At 46.3% G+C, this 22,065-nt stretch overlaps 1 protein-coding gene across 1 annotated transcript in view; it reads right to left on the reverse strand.

Moving 5' to 3' along the window:
• Window positions 1–22,065, reverse strand: part of RFXAP (regulatory factor X associated protein) — a 98,205-nt gene that overhangs the window by 15,715 nt on the left and 60,425 nt on the right. Inside the window, exon 2 of the mRNA XM_085621729.1 lies at window positions 14,659–14,772. Within this exon, the coding sequence (XP_085477855.1) occupies window positions 14,659–14,772 (114 nt within the window). The remainder of the gene's footprint in view (window positions 1–14,658; window positions 14,773–22,065) is intronic.

A 22,065-nucleotide genomic window follows, 5' to 3' on the forward strand; every position in this document is an offset into this window, starting at 1 on the left:
TGACTGGACTGTCTGCAAGCCCATTTTGGTTCTGTAGTAAGGCCTTTGTGGCATGAAGCACCTCCCCTGGGTTTGCTACTGAGGATTTGATTATTTTAAGGTTGATTTTGTGGTTGGAGTAAGAACCCCCTGGTATATGTTCCAAGGCTGGCACAGTTGCCAAAAGGGATACCTCCTGCAGACAATGGTCGCTGTCCCCCTTATCTCCAAGGTGGAATTTGGCCACGCAGTGGAAGAATGGAAGGGAGACCAAGGTGTGATCTAATGTTGAGCATGCGGTTTCAGAATAATACGAGGCTGCTGCTGGAGAATCTTCAGGGAATCTGCCATTTAGTGCCCTAAAGTTAATATACTCCAGGTCTTCCATTAGACGCCTGCCAGTTTAGCTTGCTCTGCAGTGTGTTCCAAAGCAAAGACTGAGCCAGCACCTGCTCGTCTGTCGAAGAGCTAAAAAGAGGAAGATTTAGGTCCCCTGAGATGTGGAGGTTAGGGGTGTCCTGTTTATTTATTATTTATTTAGAAATTTGTAAAGCGCTCAGCTACCCCCAACGGGGGTGTCCCGGCGCTGACAACAAGAGAATAAAAAGGTCCGGGAGGGTGAACTGAAGAGGATCGATGAGGCTAGGTGCGAGAGAACAGCCAGGTCTTCAGTTTCCTTCGAAACAGAGGCTCTGATGTCAAAAATCTGAGTTCCACCGGTAGAAGATTCCACAATCTGGAGGTGGCCACGGCAAAAGCCCTGCCACCCATACGTGCCAGACGGAATCGTGGGCAGAATATAAGGCGAAGATGGTTGGATCTCAGATACCGCGTCGCATGAGTCAGCCGGAGTCTATGCATTAGGTATGCTGGGCCTCGGCCATTGAGAGCTCTGAAGGCGAGGACTAGAGCCTTAAACTGAATGCGATATCTCACTGGAAACCAGTGCAGTTTGTCCAGATAAGGTGAAATCGAGTGGCGATAAGGAATGTTACAGATCAGCCTGGCAGCTGAATTCTGCACTGTTTGCAGACGATTGATGAGGTACGCTGGGGCCCCAACGTACAGACTGTTTGCGTAGTCCAGGTGGGACGTTATTAGGGCATGGACTACTGTTCTGCGGGACTCAAGAGGCAAAAAAGGAATGATTTGCTGTTTGCTTATGAGGGACAGTAGAAGGTCCACAAGATGCCTTGAGTATTTGGATTTTTTGTTTTGAATTTATATAGATTAACACCTCCTCCTTCTTCCCTTTGAGGATGAGAGAGATCTTGATTGTGTTGACAGTTGTTGAGGAGGAGGAGGAGGAGGGAATTTCTTTAATGGTGGATGTGCTAGTTGTTAATAACTAGGTTGCCAGCCGCCTGATAGATGGCCATATTGCGATTTCTTGACTGCTGGAGTGTAGAAGCATTTGAAGTCCTGCAATTGGAGAGGTTCGGCCATCCACGTTTCCTGTAGCAGAATTATATCAAATGATTTGATATACGATATAAAATCTGGGTACGCTGCTTTGTTTCTTAGACTAGTAATGTTCCACGATCAGATGCGGAGGGTTGATTTGCTCTGTTGAAGCAGCCCTTCTATTTGCAGATTTTGTCACTCGCTGCCCACAGGCAGGTGCTAGGGATCCGCTGAATGTCAGGGTACCCGGGCGAATGATGAAATAGGTGCTGGGGTTGACAGTGGCACCCGCTATTTGCCTGCTCCCTTATGGATGATTGGTTGCCTTCCCCAGAGTACTGAGATGGTAGTTTACCTGCTACTGCTGGTTTTGTTCCTCACGTTGGCGAGTAGTGGGAAGGAGTAACCTGTACTATGGTAGAGCGAGATGCTTATGCCTATTGGCTAGAATATTTCGTGTTTGTCGAACACTTTGTTGGCCAGCAAAGGTGATCTCCATGTGGCCTTGGTAGTTTCTCTTTCCGAGTGTGCAGCTGTCCTGATAAATTCTATCGAAAGTAGGTCAGCTTTTTTTGTCTCTTAAAGTTGGAATGGTTGACAGTAACCGCAGAATGCTGCCTCCATTCAGGACACTGCAGTTCCCTTTTGACACAAACTCATGTTTGAGGAGCAGAATACCTGGTTCCAGTTGCGGTCTGGGAGGGCTATCCCTTATGTGATCTTGCTCCCTTAGGTTCCGAATAGGTGATTGCAAATTCAGCGCCCCGGCTCCATAGTTGGCCTGCGCTGTTGATGTATGATGGTAGTTGATATGTGGTGATTAAGTGCCTGACGACCACCGACAAGATGGCCCTTCTGTGCCATTCACTTTAGGCATTTGTCCCCCTGTGTTGTGAGGTAGAAATGGGGGGCCACGACTGGGCTCATAGTTAGACGCTGTCCTTGAGTTCGGGCTCATGTGATTTATCTGTGCCACTGTTGGGACTATACATTCCCTTCCACTGTCGGTTGCGGCATCTTTGGCAACTGCTAAGTGTAAACTTGGGCCTCCCTCTTGAAGCTGGGCCTGCACGGTTGATGACGTGCTTGCTGCGGTGCATAGAGTTCTGAGAGGAACGACTGATGCCTCCTCCGGGGGTTCGGGTGGGTGGATCTCCTCCTTGTATGTGTGCTGTGAAGCTTTTGCCTTCTGTGTTTGAGGTGGCCTCCCTATGCTTTCTGTTGATGGGATCGGCCTCTTGACTGAAGGCTTCTTGATTACTAGGTATTTGAGAGTATTCACTTGCTTGGGTTCCTGCAGTATTACGTTGTTTTGGGCAAAAGAATGGGTGTACTGCTATTTGACTAGCCTCTGGTCTTTTGTTGTGGCCTTTCCTCCTAAGTTGTCGCCTTTGTTTGGCATTTGGGCCGGAACAGCTTCAGGCAGTGGTGCTGTTGATCCTATGGTGCTAGCTTCCCTGAATGGGCTTTCAGTGTTTACTGTGTGTGAGGATTTAACAGCAGCCCACACCGGGCTTAGCATCTTAGGAACTGCTGATGCTGAATTGGGAACCTCCATACTGCTTATAGTCTCATTTTTCAGATCATCAAGGAGGTTGGACAACATGGAGGGGAGAGAAGATAGATAGTTTCTCCACAATCGGCCTACAGCTGCAGATCAATTTTGCCTCCAGCTCGGCCCAATTTATTGAGGATTTGAGAATCCCTAATTTTTAATTGATTTCTCGGAAGTATAGGGCCAAGGTGTTAGGAAGCATTAGTTGTATATCCATCTTGTCGGACTGGTACTGGGGCGCTTCCACCGTCAGTTGAATAGTGCTTAGCAGGGAGGTCTACACATTGGTCTTTTTAGGAGGAACTGTGTTATTATTTGAGGAGGCTCTGCTTCTAGGGGCCATATCAGATTTCTGTTTGCTGCGTTACGCAGTGTTGGTTGGGAGGAGTCTATGTTCAGGTACTTGTGAGGGGTCCAGCAAGTAGGAGGCCACCATGTCGGCCCACTCCTGGATGTCCAGATAGGAAAGGACTTCTAGCTCATCCTCCTCCATTTCATGCGCCTTATGAGCCTCTGTCCCCTTTCGGACATTGGAGTGATCTCTGTGGCCAGATGGTGTCAGCGGCGGATTAAGCACGTAGAGAAGGTCCTGGGAGGGGCTTACGTCGGTGTATTTATTTCTTGTTCCCTGGATTCGCTCAATAGCTCGTTCTTGCTGGCATTTTGTTTCTGTGAGGAGCAAGTTTCTGGCCTGTGAAGGTGGACATTTATTTGATGGGGCGAATTTGTATGAGTGGATTCTTGCAGGCCATTTTCTGGCAGATAAGGTGGAGGTGTAAGAGTGCTTGAGGTTGGTGTGCCCATCCCTTCTCAGGTTTCCTTGTAAGATGTGGGAGTCAAGGAATGCTTATCAGCCTCGTCCACCTTCTCTTCTGCTACTTGAGATTGCGATGCTCTCAAGACTTGCATATATTGAGGTAATGTGTGTGCAGGATGGATGGGGGCCTGCAGGCCTTGTTCTTTAGAAAGAGGAATTTAGAACCGATTTTTGGTTGGGAGACATTAGTAGGAAAGTTCTTCCCTTGGACCTCCAAGTTGTTGATTCTTCTAGGTGGTGCGCCCTGTGTCACTGAATTGAAAGAGATTGGTGCAGTTGGAGGCCGAGTTTGATCACTTTACTACATTAGGGCTTTCTGTCTATGTTGAGCTCCTCCCGGTTACATTGGGGTGGCCCCTTTACCTTCCCAGACAGCTTTGCTTTTCTGACTAAGCCTTGTCTAGTGCATTCTTTAGTTCCTTGGCATTGTTAATTTCTCTCTCCCCTCCCTTTTTCCCTGGTGCTGGGGCTACTGATGGCAGTTTACTGCTTAGGTAGCTTGCAAAGGGCAGAAAAATATTCAGATGGATCTGTGCAGGTGGGGTACTGGCCCTTGGTGCCACTGGGTGCCTTAGGGTATCGGTTGCTGATTATGGCAGAGACTTGATGCTGTGTGTCGATCCCATGCTGGGATAAATCTGCACCGCTACACCCCTCCAGGGAGGCGCACGCATGCATGCCTGGGCAAAGAGCCCAGCTGAGTTGGAAGCCGAGCCGGGAGCTGGACTGATGTCTGGCCTCGATGTGCACCTCGGTCTGCTGTTTTGTATGTGATCTTCTGCACTCTAGCTGTTTACTTTATGTTTTTTATCCAATTGCACCCATGGTGCATCTTCCCTCCACAACTTTCTTTGTGGGCTGGGGTAAAGAGGGGGATTTAGGCTACCCTTGGGTAGCTGACCTCTGCTGCCCTCGCCGCTGGTGTGAAGCCCTAGGAAAACTCTGGCCTGCCAAGGGAACCAAAAAGACAGCCTGTGGTGTAGAGACGAGCGGGACTCCTGGATGCGCCTGCAAACCGCACCCAGCCTAGCTGGGCTGCTTTCGCAGGTGTCCGGAGTACACACTCAGTAGCAGCGCAGCTGCCACAGTCGCCTCTAGCTATATTTTCTCTGCAGGTGGTCCGTGGCGCTGACAGCGCAGTCAGCAGTGAGGCTCTTGAAACCGGGGCTGGTTAGAATATTCCTGCAGTGAGGAGAAAGCTTGAAGGGGAAAGCAGGCCCGCTGGAGGACGGAGGTGCAAGGTGCAAAGGAACAGAGGGCAGGGGGAGACCGTGGCCCACCTGAGCCCCCAGGTCGGAGAAGCAAGGCTCCAGTGGGCCAGGACGAAAAAAACCTCGCCGGTTTCTGAAAGGCGGCCCCCTTTAACAAACTTGCTCGTATGTGTTTCTTGGTGATTTTCGTGTCTGACTGCAGATAAAAAGCTGTTCACTTTTCGTTGGGAAATGACAGGTTGTGTAAATCCAAAATGACTGTGTATTAAACTTTCCTTGCAATCTGTATTTTTGTCTGCAGTACTTCCCTCATCTATGTGTTTGGAAGTGCAGAACTTGTTGTCCCAGGCTTTTTCACCACTGTCTTTCGGAATGGCACATGTCACATAATATACTATGAAAGCGAGTACAGACTCATCCCTGTCTGTTCCAAATTTTGGTGCATCTTATATCCATAACAGCATGTGAATATGAGGAGCACCTATTGCTTTGTACTCTTTACGCCAAAAAAAATCAGTTACTTCGCCAGGAGGAAGATTTGTTTTGTTGAAGATGAAAGACAGCATGGCTTGAAACCTGTGGTTAAAATATCTACAAACATTAGCAGGATCCAAGGAGCAAAGTTCTCCTTCTGTCTTCACATTGATGTCCTTAATGTTCGAGTTAGATTCTCTCAAAAATTTATGCAGGTCCTCCCACGTGGACTCAGCACAACTTACTGTCAGAAACCAAGTAGGTGCATCTAGGTTTCTCAACATACATTTCAGTTCTCCATAACGGCGATACCAATACACGTTGGTGCCTGTCAGAGTCAAGATGACGTATCCTGAAGTGCTTGCACAGGAACAGAGATGCTGGTTCCCAACACCCACTACACGGCAGCCAGAGTTCAGTAATGTTCACCTGGACTCTGTAACTACCCCGCAGGGGGAAGGGGGAAGTGGATAAAATAATAAACAAAGAAGAGACTGGTCCTGAAACTCCGGTTCTTCACTATTCTCCTCAGCTTCTTCTTATTGCTGTTGCCAGCTCTTATAAATGAGAACCTTGAAACAAACACGACACAATTACTTTCTATTCCCTTCGACTTCTAACACTCTCTATGTGTTAACACCTACCCTGGGTTTCAAGCACTGTGCCCCTCTTCTGTATGTCTGTCTTGTTGTGTGGTGTTTCTTTTTTCAATTCTTTTCTGTGGGTCTGGTCACTTCTTGCCGACACTCTTTCCTACAAAACATCTTTCTATTAATTCTTTCTCTTTCCCTTTTACCTTTTCTAAATTGTTTTCTTAACTTAAAAATAATTATTTTTTGGGCTTATTGATTACAGACATTTGTGAGAAATTCATTATAGTTTGAAGTTTCAACAGAGTGCATACTGGGATACACCTTCCACTGGTGAAGGAATTTCTATTTATTCATACGTTACATCCCTCTTGATCTAGGGATAAGATCCCACAGCACCTAAGACACGGTGAAAGAATACATGGTTGTTTAAAGTAAAACGAAGGAGTGCGACCGACACACAATTTTATTCAATTTAATCTAGATCTATTTTACAATCATAAACCCGGTGGGGTGGCAATTGTTCCGCTTTTGTTTCGTCAAAAACATCGGCAAAATCTTCATATTCCGACGGAATCTTCTGGGAGTCTATCGCACAGACAGACATCTCCGCTGTGCACAAGGCCTGTGCTCGATTACATTCTCTGGTTCCTTCTTTTGTTTCAAAACTATTTTTTCGACAATATTCTGAATCCATCACTATGGTTCTTGTGCTCCAGTTTATTGTTGGGTTATGCTCCGTGAGCCATGGAAGGCCCAAGATAAGTTGAAACTGTGGTGCGTCAATTAGATTGAATTGAATGAGTTCTTCGTGTCCATCACAGTAAATCAATTGTACCTCTTCAGTATGACTCACTATTGGTCCAGATGAGAGATTCGTCCCATCTACAGCCCGAACCGGTTCACTCTTGGGTTTCAAGATGGCTCGTAACCCCACCTTGGCAGCAAATTTTATATCACAAAAGTTTCCGGTGGCTCCGGAATCTATCATCACTGAAACTTCTGTCAACGTTTCTTGCCGGAACTTGAGTACCATGGAAAGAATTAGATGTGGAGCTGACGACTGTAGAGTGTTAGCCACTTGATGTTCTTTTGGAGTTGACTTCTGATTAGCATCCACTGGTCCAACTCCCGCTACTGGTGGTGCTGCGAGTTTTCCTTCAGCTTAAAGGGGGTCTTCGGTTTTCTTGGACAACCCCTAACAAAATGCCCACTGGAGCCACAATACATACAAAGATTTCCTGCCCTTCTTTTCTCTTTCTCTTCTTTGGTTAGGGGACCTCTTATCGTTCCAATTTGCATGGGCTCCGAACCTTGTTGTCCTTCCACAGCCTTATTCCCTTCTGGCCGAACCCGATCAAATCTTGGAGCTACTGGCCCGAATTCTTTCCTTTTTTCTCCTCTCCTCTCTCCTTGACGAAAGTCTATTTCTAAGACCAGGTCCACTAATTCTGAGATTTCTGTGGGTCTATTGGGTATCTGTGCCAACACATCTTTAAGTTCATCTCTTAAACCTCTATAAAAAACTGCAGCTCTCTTGCTTTCTGGCCAGTCCGTTTCTACGACTAATTTATTGAATTGGGCCAGATATGCTACTAGATCTCGATTTCCCTGTCTTAGGTCCAATAATTCATTATCTACTGCTTGAGATATTCTCCGCCTGTCGAAAATTCGAAGAAATTCTTGTTTGAAGTCTTCATAGTTTTGTAACAGAGGATCATCCCGGGAAACCAGAGGCTTTGACCAGGACGCTGCATCTCCGCTCAAGTACGATAGAACAAAGGCCACCCTAGACTGCGCATCTGGGAAAATGGAAGGGCGACACATGAAGTGCAAAGAACACTGTGTGATGAATAGCTGTGCCTTTTGTGGGTCCCCACTAAAGCGCTCCGGAGGAGCCAACGGAATAACTGGGGACAGTGAATGGATCACTTGTGTAGTTATTCTATTTGGGTCTTCAGTGGATGGGTCTAAGGCATTCCTCCCTGAGCCGAATGACTGCTTAACTCGTTGAACTAACTCTGCTGTCTCTTTTCTCGAGTTCATCACCTCCTGCCTCAGGTTTTGGTTGTCCTCTCTCACTGCCACCAACTCTTTTTGAATGGTCTCTAACACTACTCCCAAGGTCTGTAAGTTTATTCCTTCTGCCATCTCTGTCCGGGTGCAAGTTTACCACTTGGGCACTTCACTCTGTCAGAGTCAAGATGACGTATCCTGAAGTGCTTGCACAGGAACAGAGATGCTGGTTCCCAACACCCACTACACGGCAGCCAGAGTTCAGTAATGTTCACCTGGACTCTGTAACTACCCCGCAGGGGGAAGGGGGAAGTGGATAAAATAATAAACAAAGAAGAGACTGGTCCTGAAACTCCGGTTCTTCACTATTCTCCTCAGCTTCTTCTTATTGCTGTTGCCAGCTCTTGTAAATGAGAACCTTGAAACAAACACGACACAATTACTTTCTATTCCCTTCGACTTCTAACACTCTCTATGTGTTAACACCTACCCTGGGTTTCAAGCACTGTGCCCCTCTTCTGTATGTCTGTCTTGTTGTGTGGTGTTTCTTTTTTCAATTCTTTTCTGTGGGTCTGGTCACTTCTTGCCGACACTCTTTCCTACAAAACATCTTTCTATTAATTCTTTCTCTTTCCCTTTTACCTTTTCTAAATTGTTTTCTTAACTTAAAAATAATTATTTTTTGGGCTTACTTCTAGAGTGGAATAATTCTTGCTTGTCCTCTTCTTCTGTGTATTCATCTAGCAGGGTTATACTTTCACTCTATACTGTTCTAGTCCTAAACTTGTCTTTACCTTACTTTTCCTTATTTCTAGTTATCTTGTACTAGTGAACGGTGGTGAGTATATTTTTGTATTATTTTCTTCAACTCTAATTAACTGCACATTAATCTTTCTTCTCAGGGTGAATTTCTGATTACTAGAGTTATCAGGTACGTTTCCTATGCAATCTTTTCTGTCATATACTTTTCCCATTCATCTCTCATGTCTCTCAAATGTACTTAGCTTCGGTCTTCTTTTTTCTGTCACAGGATGGCGCCAAAAGATCTCCGACTATCTGCTCAGGATACACGGAGATGTATTGAAAGTCTTCTCGAAGGTAGGAGAGAATTTCGTCGTCTTATCTGTCTCTGTAAATCTTCCTGAAATTCTCTTCAGAGAGTTTCTCGGAGTTGTGAAAGGTTTCTGACTTGGAAATCTATTCTATAGCCCTGGCGCTAACTAAATAACTCTAATTCTATTCTCTCTGACTCTTTCCTCAGGAACTCTAATGTCAAGCTGCTACTCTCTGAATCTCCTCAGTGAAGTGCGTCGTCCTCTAGGAGCGCGCGCCTCTCCTAACCTCGGAACACCTGTGGGGAGAAAGACTAGACTGCCGCTTATGCTTCCAGAGCGGCCGCCATCTTGGAATTCCTCTTTCTTTGTAGTTCAGTCCATGAATTGTTCTTTGCCCTTCTGTTCAGTCCTGGGCAGCAGAAAGACCCCAACGTTGCCCCCATTACCGCCTCTTCGTCCTCTGGAGGCCTGACAGTGCCACATTGGCACGCCATCAAATTAATCAAACTGTATTTAAACTTTTCATCCTTTCCATAAACTTTGTCAATTAATTCCTTTGTAGAAAGATTTTGAAGATAAACTCCTGCCTTCAGTATGTGGTTTACAGCATATGAAAGTCCAGACAAGTCACTCTCAAGCAGAAGATGGAATATGTATGGAATACACTACCGAAATCTTGGATCCTCTGAATATAATCTGTTTGACTGGTATTCAGCTGCGGTATCTGTAAAGCACAAGCCAATGGTAAGCAAAGGGCGGATGAAGTCTTTAGCAAACCTAGGCTTCGACCTAAAAGGCCACTGCCCGTAGACAGTAAACTGTACTTGGTCCATGCTCCACAGAAGTCGGAAAGAGAAAGTAGAAGCAGGAAGCAGCAGGAGGCGCTGACTACTGAGTAGTGTGGAAATGAGACTGAAGTCGAAGCCAACCAGTAGTAATTAACAGTAAGTAAGGGGTAGGCTCAGAGATCGTTTTCAGTTTTTTGGGGGGTTAGAAGTGATTTTGCATTGACAGCGCATGCGCGGTCTAGACAAAACCTAAAAATGACCTAATTCGAACAGTGACAAAGGTTGCAATCGTCACCAGTTGTGGGCAAAAAAAACTGAGGTGAGGTAATGAAGGAAAATAGATTTCAAGTGAAGCTTGAATGGTTCCTGCTTGAATATTAATATATTTAAAAGTATTAATACTCATACCTTGACACCATTATACCATGGCTGCCCAGATTAGGACTGGAATTATCACCAGGGCCATCGTCAGAATTCTGCTATGGTGAATGCTGGCATTCTGCTGGGGTGCCAGTCGTTGCCACAATATGTTGTCATCTGCGACTTACACAGCATGCAGCTGCGTGGGATCGTGGCTCTCAAATAGTCAACAGCAGTTATAGGTGAACCTGCCAGTTGCAGCATGGTGTGAACTTCCCAACACATGGTGTGATCTGGTTGCAGCGAATGTGGTTCTGCTTCTGTCTGTTGTCACCAGATTTATTTTACAGTTAACATATATTTCATTGTATATTGGTTCACTTTTTTTTTATGGCTGATGGCTGTTTTCATGAATGTTGCTGAGGCATCACTTAGACACAAAAATTTCAAAAGGAAAGTTTTGTGTAACCTTCGGGAAAGGGAGGTCCTTTCTAGTTAGTTCAGGTTTGCGCGTGGCATACGTGTTCCAAAGCTTGTTGGTTTGAACTAAGCAAGAACATTCTCCAAGCCAAGTCTTGTTGAAACATGACACTTTCAGCTGCAAAAGCATGTTAAATCAGATGCTTTCAATAAGGCAGTGGGCCTCAATCTTTTGTTACTGGTTTGTTGGTCCTGTTCCACACAGTGTTAAATGTACTCTACATAGTATTTTGAATGTTATCTGTGAGACACTATGAGCCACTGCATGGTCAGGTCTGATATTGTCCCAGGGTTTCAAGTGTAGCAGTATTATGGCCGCTTAGTTCTGCATCTGTTATAATTTCTTTCCATGAGAAATTCCGACTTCTCTGTTTAGCCAATTTACATTGTCGAGGTGAGAGAGCACAAGCAAGGTTGTGGCTTCGACTCTATGTGTGATGCCTAGGTAGGAGAACAATCAGTCTTAATATTGTCATGATCTACCACAATAATGCAGGGATCAGCTTAATTGTAGGTGCGGATCTCTTGAAGGCACTCAATATGACACCTGCAGGAATCTGGGTTTTTGCTGCAGTACGCCCACTACTTTAAGCCTGGTATTTGATGCACCTTTTACTGACTGAAGTGCACGGAGATCCTGCTAACCAGGTCCCAAGTGCAAGTGTTCTTCCCCCAAACTGTACAATTGTTTCCCCAATTGGCAATACATTTAGCACCCTCTGTAAGTCTCAAGTAAATGATTCCCCTGGTACCTAGGGCCGGATTTACTAAAGAGGGTCCCTAAGGGCGCAGCACAATTTTTGCAACCCTAAGGGAACCCTCAGTAAGCACATGTAAGCCTGCCATTGCAGCCTGCCTGTCTTAGTGCAGACAAAAGTGAAAATACGACACGTCACAAATCCCTGTGTGCCACATCCCCTACCACTGCATGTTATATTGGTAAGTCACCCGTACAGCAGGCCTAACAGCCCTAAGGGAGGATGCTTAATATTATATGTTAGGGCATACCCGCATCATCAGATATGCTCCTGTGCTAGTCAGGCCTATTACTGCCAGTACAAGTGATTAGGGAAGCCATTTTAAAACATGTGCTGGACACTGGTGAAAACGAGTTCACTAGCTACATGATGGCATCACTGAAAATAGAGATGTTTGGCATCAAACATCTCATAGTGATAAACCCACACTGATTCCAGTGATAAATTTAGCAATAAATTGCACCCAGGGGCACCTTAGAGGTGCCCCATAAAAACCTACCAGCTTCTGGTGTGCTCATTGACTGGTTTCTGCCAGCCTGCTACCCGAGACACTGGTCTGACCTCCTAGGGTGAGAACCTTTCACTCTCAGGAGACCCAGAACAAAACCCTGCCTGGGAAGATGGGGTCACACCCCCTCACACAGGATGGCATGCTGATTAGCCTTCCTAGGCCGGCAAGCTTCAAAGAGCTGCCGCCTTTGAAAGGCGCGTCTGGCTACCCTCACAGGAGAAGAAGCAGAGACTTTTGTACGGAGCCCCTTTGGCACCAGAAAAGACGGGAAAATTAGCTAGTCAGGTAGGTGTGCCACCCCCAGGCTAGTACCACAACTAAGGTCGGCTAAACGGAGGTGGACATGACTTTCAGAAGTAGCTATCTTTGTGATGGCATAGCTAGGATTTCTGGAACAGAGTTATGCCCATTTCCCACAGGAAGTGGTCATATAGGGCCAAAGTGACCCCAGGGGTCAGTAGCCCAATTGCAACTGCCCTACACTCCCCTAACATTCCTAACTTCAGTATTTAGGGGAGCCCCTGGCACCAGAGAATCAGATCCTGACGATCTGAAGAAAGAAGACGGGCATAAAGAGTCGCTTAGCAAGAACAGAAGACCCAGCAACTGACTTGGCGCCAACCCCGCTAGCCTGCCTGCTGCCTTCATCAATTGCACTGGAAGTCAACGTGTTCTGCAGCTGCTGAGTACCCAAAGCCTGGAAGACCTGCCAGCTTGTCACCCAGGAAGCAAGAGCTCCCAAGAAGTAGTGGAGCTGCTTCCCTGCATCCTGCAGGCACCCAAAGACTCATGAGAGGACTCCGTGACCGCAGAAAAAAATTGACGCCTTAGGACACTACTGCACTGTTCACTCCAAGCCAGAGTTGAAGTGGGCAAATGGTGTCATTGTGGTCCCCCAGCCCTCCAGAGCCCAAGTCCATCGTGGTTTCACACCTCGTGGACTCTCCGATGTCGCCTGCAGCCCCCGCATGCAGGTCCTTCTCTACCGCGACTGCTCTGGTAAGGAAAACCCAATGCCCAAAGACACCTCTGCACCCGTCGACCCTGGGCCATGGAGAAGAGGACCAAAGGTGTCCCCTCGTACCAGAGCATCATGAGGAGTGAGTCTCCCTGTTGGTTCAGCTCCACTGGCCACCCAGCCAGAGATTACAGCCTCTTTTCGCAGAGACAGATCCTCATAGAGTAACATTGAGCTCCAGATGCTGTTTTTGCACCCTGCACCCGGCCGCCCTAGTGCCGCTGATGGGGTTCTGCTGGTGCTGGCTTGGACCTTGACCACCACTCACCTTATCTCCTGGAGATTGGTTTTGTAACTTGCTGTACTTTACCTGAATGCTTTACTTTTTGAACTCGAAAGTATTTCTCTTTAAAAACTTACTTACCCAAACTAATTGATTCTGGTGTCAAAATATATATAAAGATACTTGTTATTTTTATAGATTGGTGTAGATCTCCTTCTTAAGTCGTGTGTATCATTTATTGACTATCGTGTGTATTTGCAGATGTCTTGAACTCCTCTTGGTTAAGCTTAAGGCTGCTCGACCACACAACCCTCTAACAGAGCACCTTGGGATTGCTAAAGCAAGCCCCTGTTCACTCATAAGGGAAACCCTGCATGATATATCAGATTTTTGATTTACCGTATAAGGAGCCAACTTCCTACACCACCGTTTTGCCAGACCGATTACTGTCCCATGGATGCCTACAATATAACACAGATTACTGCTATACAACACACTCCTCAAACAAACACATAGGTACAGCCACGCGTGCCCAAACAAGTCTATACACACTCACAATCATTTTTAATACTTTTGTTTCACTATCATCACATCTTCTGCTTATGTTTATTGCTACTTTCTTTTCAAATGCAAGGTGACTGCTTCCCCCAATCAATGCTTCTGGGAAAATAAAGAGGATGGCAGGAGCACCCCAGGTGGCCTTGGTAAAATAGTAGAAGTGCTTTGGTGTGCACCAGGGAGATTCTGGGGTTGGGGCAAGTAAGACAGCCTCAGGTGGCCTGGAGGAGAAGATAGGCGAAGTGTCTCAGAGTAGGAAGGCACTTCAGAGACTGCCGGAGGGAACAAGGGGCCATTGGTCAGTCATGAGCACTCTGCACGAGGGTAATACCATACTTTCCACTGATGGGAAAGCTTTCAGCATAGCCTACTGTCTCTTAGACAGATTGCTTTTGTTTAGCTCCTTTGCAATGTCTCAGAGTAGGAAGGCACTTCAGAGACTGCAGGAGGGAACAAGGGGCCATTGGTCAGTTATGAGCACTCTGCACGAGGGTAATACCATACTTTCCACTGATGGGAGAGCTTTCAGCATAGCCTACTGTCTCTTAGACAGATTGCTTTTTTAGCTCCTTTGCAAGAACCAACCACAGTCCTCACAGAAAATGTCAGTGACAAGACCTTTGCCCCTATGTGAAGACTGATACTGAGCTCCTTTAGCAGGCAAATGGTCCAGAATGTTGCAAGGCTCGCTGGTGATATATAAGTAATCAGCCCAGGTGTCCGTAGTAGCAGTACACTAGTCACACCTCCATTTGGATAGCACACTGTCATCCAGCTCATATGGTTTTACCAAAAGATGTCTATGTTGCCTTTACATATATTCTAAACCTCAAGGACTTTTATTAGAGATACAATACTTACCAATCTTTTCTGGTTCAATACTTGTTCTAAAAGCGTAGGTCTTGAAGGACGATCGCCAACGGAAACACCAGTTCTTTGCTTTGCAATAGCAATGGAGCATAATTCTGTTCCATCCTAAATGGAAAATTAAATACAGATTACTTTTCAGTGTGCATGAATGAACAGCCATGTAAACAAATCGTGAACAATGTACTGTTTAATTTAGCAGCTTTATACAGTTACATGATGCAACATAAAGTAAGTATTGATTATGTAAGAAATTGTGTTACTCGTTGAGGGGAGTGGAAGCCCCACTAGAGCAAGAACAACAATCCTTGAACCTCAAAAGTCACCAATTAATCTGTGATTAACCCTCTGGTAGATTGGCACAAAAGCAGGCAGGTTTAACTTAGAGGTAAAGTATATATGCAGCACACAAACAGTAATAAAGTAAAAACGTTTTAGTGAAATCTAGCATCTAAAAGATCAAAATGCCAACCGCAGGTATTTGGTTCCATGAGATCAGGTCAAAGTCAAAACGTTGAGGCCGACCACGATCGAGCGCAGGTCAGATACAAGGGGTGGATTAGGCCCAGTCTCTGCTTATCTGCAGACTTAGAAAAATGTCTGAAGAAAAGTACCTGAAGAGGTAGAGTTCAGCAGGGTAAGGCAGCAGGCTGAGTTCATAGAGTCATCGTCGACACCAGGGAGTCGCAGGACAAAATCTCGGTGAATTTGTTAAAGATGCTGTGAATAAGCTCTGAGTGGGAAAAGCTGGAGGTCGTTGTAGCCTATGGGGAGCCAATCGTCGTCGAACTTGGTGCATATTTTTACCTTTGGACTGGAGCAACTTTTTTGAAGTTGAAAATCTTCAGCGGGATGAAATTGCAGGCTGGAGCTGAAGAGGGCTCCAAGAAGCCGGATACTGTTGCCAGGAGCTCCAGCTGAACAGGATTTGCATCTGTGGAGACGAACACAGAGGGAACTACATGGAAGTCATGCAGATGGGCGGTATGTCCTGGTCTTCTGTCGATTATCCAGGAAGTGTTTGTAAGTATTTTTTTTCAAGTCCCAGCTTTTGGATTAGTATCATCAACACCACTACCAAAGGTCCAGGACCTGGGGCCCCACTTGAAAGGGTTAGTAATCACTCCAGCAGAGGCCAGCAGAAGGGTTCAAGGCCTCAGGAGCTTGCTATGTTCCAGCATTTCACAGAGGAGGCCATCCAACTAGCCCTTGGAGTCACTCTTGGTAGCAGGGCAGTCTTCTGGTAGAAGCATGGGAGTCTTCTGGCAGTAATGGGGCAGTCCTCTGGTAGCGGCAGGGCAGTCCTTCTGAAGTCTTCCAGGAGTGTACTGAAGAGTGGCTCTGGAGGTCCAATATTTATATCTGGTGCCAGCCTTTGAAGCGGGGGAGACGATTAATGGGGAATCCTATACTAACCCGACATCTGGTCCTGGAAAGTTCTTCCTTTCCCCTGCCAAGGCTACAGGAAGTCTGGCTTGACAAAAGGCTAGTATTAGGTTCCTTTGTGTGTGCTGGAAGCAAGCCCTTTGAAGTGTAAGTGGGGTAGGGAACAGCTCCACCCAAGTCATCCTAGCAGGATGGGCTATCCTGCCCACACCTAGTTCCCTTTTTGTATCATTGTCTGGGAGGAACAGACAAAGCCCTATAGCAGAGCTCTTCATAGTCATGCGACACAGGACACTGGCAGAAGCACAAAATGGTTAGGACAAGAAAATGACAATTTTCTATAAGTTATATTTTCAGAATTGCAACTTAAAATATGACTTTACTGTTAAAGAGGATTTTAAATTACAATTCATTTGAGTATAAACAGGACATCTCTACCTGCTCCAAATACAAAGTTAGAACCTATTAAATGTAATAATGTAACCTAGTGTTAGGAAAGGGGAGAAATAGGCCTTACAGAAGTGAAAAAAATACTTCTGGAGTTTTTCCACTACCAAGACGTGAAACATAAACCCACATGTCCTACTTTTTAAATATGTGCCAGGTCAAAATGGCAGTAAGGACTGCAATACAAGCTGCAATGGCAGGCCGTACAGATGGCTGTGGGTGCTACTTTAGAGGGTGGCACAATCAGTGCTGCAGGTCCACAAGTAAGTAATTAAGTCAGTCATTTGTATGGTTAATTAAAACTGTTGTAACAACATTCACAATATAAAAGTGGAATAACTATCAGAAATGCAAAATATACAGTGATTCTTAAAACATGTATTCCATCATGCATTGTATGCTAGTATTAAAAATCGCACCTTCCATTCATTAGGAGCATGTTGAGTATAACAATTAAGGGTGATTCAATAGGCGACACAACTGGCATTTGTCGGCTAACAAGGTCTCGAATCTGACATTCACTTCTTTCCTCTACAAAATGTAATACTCAAACCTTTATATTTAAGATCTAGTAAGGTATAACAACTGTTTCGCGAACCGAATTTAGTTGGCTAGCCTCTTGGCATCTTATCGATAAGGTTAACAGCAATGAGCAAATTAAGCAACAATGAGCAAATTAGGCAGCAATAAAAAATTTAAGCTACGTTGTGTCTGTGACAGGACCTTTGTATGCTCTAAAGGTTAGAACCGACATTTCTGGTAAAGCTAACAGGACCAGGTTGCCTGGAGAATTATCTAAGAGTTTGTGGCTGTTCCTGATGATTAGTAGCCAAAGTTCGATGTGAAACTCTCACCTCAGTATTAGTACAAAGTGACATTAAGAAGGGTAGTCGATGCACAGTGGGACCATATCTTAATAGCTGGGCGCTTGGGTGGCTCAAGACACCAGGCTGTAGTTTGTGTGATGCTTGGGGTGCTATAGTGTTGTTGGGATGCTGCAGCTTGTTTTTAGGTAGCATCCTTAAAATTCCAACAGATGCTCACTGAGTCCTTCAGGTAGGACGTTGCTATTTAGCCTCTTGTCAGACATGGTCAGGAATCTTACCAGGCGGCAAGTTAACTGTATGCCCTCGCCAAAGAAACACGCTTTTACCGCCTGCCTGCATGTTCGTATTCTTTTAAGGTTGAACAATGGCTTCAGCAGTGCTCTGCATTCACTCAAGGGTTTTTGCATATGCATAGCAAGTGGATAAGGTCTTTTCGCTCATCCCCAGGCACACAAACGTTGCTTGTATGGTCATAGGTGGAGTACAGAGGGTAAAATGCCTAGACATTACTATAGGTATTTCTCTTTGGTGGATTTGGTAAAGCCAGAGCCTAAATTGAACTGAGGAGCTGCCTTGTTGTAGCTGTTGTTGCAACCATCCATGCACCCGTGCCACCAGTAAAGCTTTGTCCTCCACCAAGGAGACCCTTTTGACAGTTGTATTAACAAGCTTTTTAAAGCTATCATGTGTCCCTGAGGTCTCCCAGTGGTCCTGCAGGCCTAATTGTTCTAAAGAATCTTCCAGATAGGCGAGAGGGCGCTAGGTGGCGCATGACCAAGATGGCCGCACGCCTGCCCTGGGGTGGCTGATGTGCCCACATGGTGTCTTTCACCACCTGATCCTGCACGTGCTGCGCCGCCGGAGTTGGGCACGGACTCTTTTCCATCACCTGGCAATAGTGCTTCAGTGCTCACTCCTTCCCCTGGTAACCATTGCTACTACCTGCCTGCCGACCACCTGCAGGGTCCTCATAATGGCCGATTGTTGTGCTTGTTGAAACATCCTGCACTGAATCCCTACGACTTGTGGCTCCCTTGCAGTTGAGGTGTAGAATCTATCTCCGGCCACGTTGGAGGCTGTTGCTGCGGTCCGCCCTGAATCCTCTTTGTGACTGTGCCCCCTTTTCCTATATTGTCCACCTTGCCTCTGAAGCCTCACAATCCATACACCGCCCCCTGCGGAGGTCCCTTGGGCGCACCAGCCACCGTCCAGCCCTCCTACACAATTGCCTAATTACTCCCGTCAGCCCCCTGGCCCAAACAATGGGGAAGCCTGATGGCCGCCAGCTCAAACTGATCTTCGACTCCAAAAAGATGGCTACACGGTCCAATGCAGATGACAATAACTAGGCCCTGAACAATCGCAGGAGACACAGACAGCCCCGGAGGATGAGGTCAAAACGCTACTATTAGCTATGCAACATAGCCTCACTGATCTCTCTGGTAAGATGGACACCATAAATAGCCGCCTTGACTTTCTCATGCAGAAAGTGGACAAACACGATGAGCAGCTCAAAGTGGTGGAACAGCGTATTTCTGACACGGAGTTGCAAGCTCCCAGATGCAGCGTCAAATGACGCAAATGGATAAACTCTTGAAAATCATCGGTGCAAAAATGAGGATCTCGAGGTCCACAGCCACCGCAATAATATCCGAGTGGTGGGCATACCTGAAAGCACGCACTCGGGCCGCATGGAGGACTTTATTGAGTGCCTCTTGTTAGATGCCTTCGGATCTGAGTCCTTCTCAGCACAACTCATTGTGGAATGTGCGCATCGCTCCCTGGGTCCTCGCCCTCCTCCTGGTAGCCCGCCACGTCCCATCGTGGCCAGACTCCTTAACTACCGGGACCGTGACACCGCACTAAAAATGGCTCAAGAGAAACAAATTGCTGCACTTTGAGGGTAATGAGTTCCCATTATACCCAGACTTCACTGTCATGGTTCAGGAGGCACGCCAGATATTCCTGCAAGTGAAACAAAAGCTTCGCAAAGCCCAAATTGACTATGCCCTCACGTACCTGGCACGGCTGCGGATCACCCATCAAGGAAAAAACATAATTTGTACCAATCCGCAGCAAGCTGAGGACTTCCTTAAGTTTCTTAAGCGCAGATCACCGCATCAAGACTCCGCCGACCAGGATTCCAGATCTTCATCCCCTACAGGGAGCTGAACTGAAGGATTCGCCGCTCAAATGTTGAGAATTGCCAATGGCCCCCAATACCCTCACTACCGAACATTACGTTCTGCTTAATCTCAGTTGCTGCAATCACTGCCTGCACATGCTGTGGGCACAATGAATGTAGTCAGGTATTTTCTTTTTTTATTGCTCTCCTATGTTTAGTCATGGACATATACATATTCCCTGTGAATTATAAGTATTATATTACTCATTATTGGGTTTTATTGTTTCCTTCTGGTAGATTTGTTCTGGACCTTGCCAAGCACCCTTCCCCCCGGAGCTCTCCCCTCCTTTGTCCCTATAGATCTGGGACACTGCTTCGCAGTTATGGGTTGGGAGATGGGAGGGTTTCGTGCTCCACAGGCCTCCCCCCACTTTGTGCTTTTTTGTTTGACTCTTTTGGCTCTTCTGTTTGGGACTTCTAGGGTAGGGGTGGGTAATCATGCAACAGCACGATTGGGGTGCTGCTGTGGGTGGGGTTGGTTTTGTCTTTGGGATCCCACTACACTGTTGGCATTGGTTGGGGTGCTATCGCGTGTGGAGCATCGTTTGGGATTGTTGTATTTTTTTGTTGAATTTTGGTCACATCAGCAGATAGACATGTCAGCCCACACTATACGACCCGTAAGCTCACCGCACAATAAGACATCATTCCTACGCTACAGTATAATCTGGAATGGTTTCACACTCTGATCAAAATTAGTTACATGGAACGTCAGGAGTCTTGGCGACCCACGTAAACGTAGGCAAATCCTTGCACACCTTGATAGGCATCACATATAGGCTGCATTGCTTCAAGAAACACACACTGCCCCCCGCTGACCCAGTGCTTTGGAAGCAGGTGGGCCTCTGATCGGGTGTTTTCCTCCTACTCTACATATTCGCACTGCACGTTGATTTTAATTAAAGAAAACACCCCATTCATTCCTGGCGGTGCTTACAGCAATCCCTCAGGGAGAAGCTGCTTGCTCTGGGGCAGGCTGGGTACACAGTCCGTTACGCTGGTCTGCTGTTATGAACCCAATACGGATGATACAGATTTTTTTACTACCCTCTGGGGACACATTCTAAAGGTGGGATCTACACACATCTTATGGGGGGGGGGGGTGATTTCAACACTACTTTATGTCCCTCAGTTGATAGGTCTAATCCACTCCCGCATCATTACACAAAAACCCAAGACACGTTATCCCAGTTGCTCTTTGACCACGGTCTCATTTATGCCTGGCGTCATTTTCACCCACATGGGAGGGAAGGCACCTACTACACCACTTCACACTCGTCATGGTCGCGCCTCGACCATTGGCTATGTACCCGGGGGATTGGCCCTTGGATCCTTTCGGCTGCGCATTTGGCTCGGACATTTTCCGAGCATGCACTCGTCTGTGTAACAATTGCGCCTCCCAATCTTCTTGCGACCCCACGCTGCTGGAGGCTAATGCCCGTGGCATTGTTGGATACTGTTTTTCAGACAGAGCTTGGTGAGGAGATTTTGGATTTTTTTTAACCGCAACAAAGGCACGGTCTGGGAGGCATTCAAAGTTAGGATGCGTGGCACATGTATGTAAAAAAGTTTTGGAGTCCTTCGCGATATCCGTCATAATTTGCGACGTCTGGAGGGTGAATTGAAACAACTCGAGAATGGTCTATGGAACGAGACATCGGGTGCCCAACGAGCATTACTCCTGGAAAAGCTCACCGACTACACCACCACGGCCGACTGTGAAGCCAAATTCCGGGGCAAATACTTCATAGCCCGACATTATGGAGAGGTGTCGAGACCCAGTAGGGCTCTGGTGACTGACATTCGCCTTCCCTGGTTCTCTAATTACGTAATAGAAATTGTAGATGGAACTGGTGTGTGTCACCGGGATTCTCTCGAGATCCTTCGCACATTCACCGAGTTTTATACTGATCTCTACAGTGCTCATAAAACTGCTCCCACAGATATATCTCATTATCTTAAGAATGTCGCTCTGGGCTGGTTGGGTGACAATCAGAGGAAGTTTTTAGCAACCCCATTTGAGGACGATGAACTCCGTGAAGCTATTTTGCAAATGAAATCAGGGTAAGCTCCAGGGTCCGACGGGCTACCTGTAGATTTTTAAAAAACATATCTTGACCAATTACTTCCTGTGTTAAAAGAGGTATATCTTAAAGCCCAAGAGACTCAAATTTTAGCAGCAACAATGAGGGAAGAACTCATTACTTCGCTTTTGAAACCCAGCAAACCTGCAGACCGGTGCGACTCCTACCGCCCACTCTCCCTTATCAACACTGACGCAAAAATACTTGCTAAACTGTTGGCTAACCGCCTCAGTCTCCTGATGGAGAAACTGGTTTTACCGGACCAGGCTGGGTTTATACCTGGGAGAGCGACTTCTCATAATCTCCGGATGCTCTTCTCTATTCTCCAAAATGTCGACCCCCAATTAGCCCTTGTTGCAGTCTTCCTAGATGCCACCAAGGCATTTGATTCGGTTGAGTGGGATTACCTTTTTACTATTCTTCAATGCATGGACTTGCCTAACGGGTTTCTAGGATATATTTGCCTCCTATA

This window comes from Triturus cristatus, chromosome 8 (genome assembly GCF_964204655.1).
Source record: "Triturus cristatus chromosome 8, aTriCri1.1, whole genome shotgun sequence".
In the NCBI taxonomy this organism is placed as follows: Eukaryota; Metazoa; Chordata; class Amphibia; order Caudata; family Salamandridae; genus Triturus; species Triturus cristatus.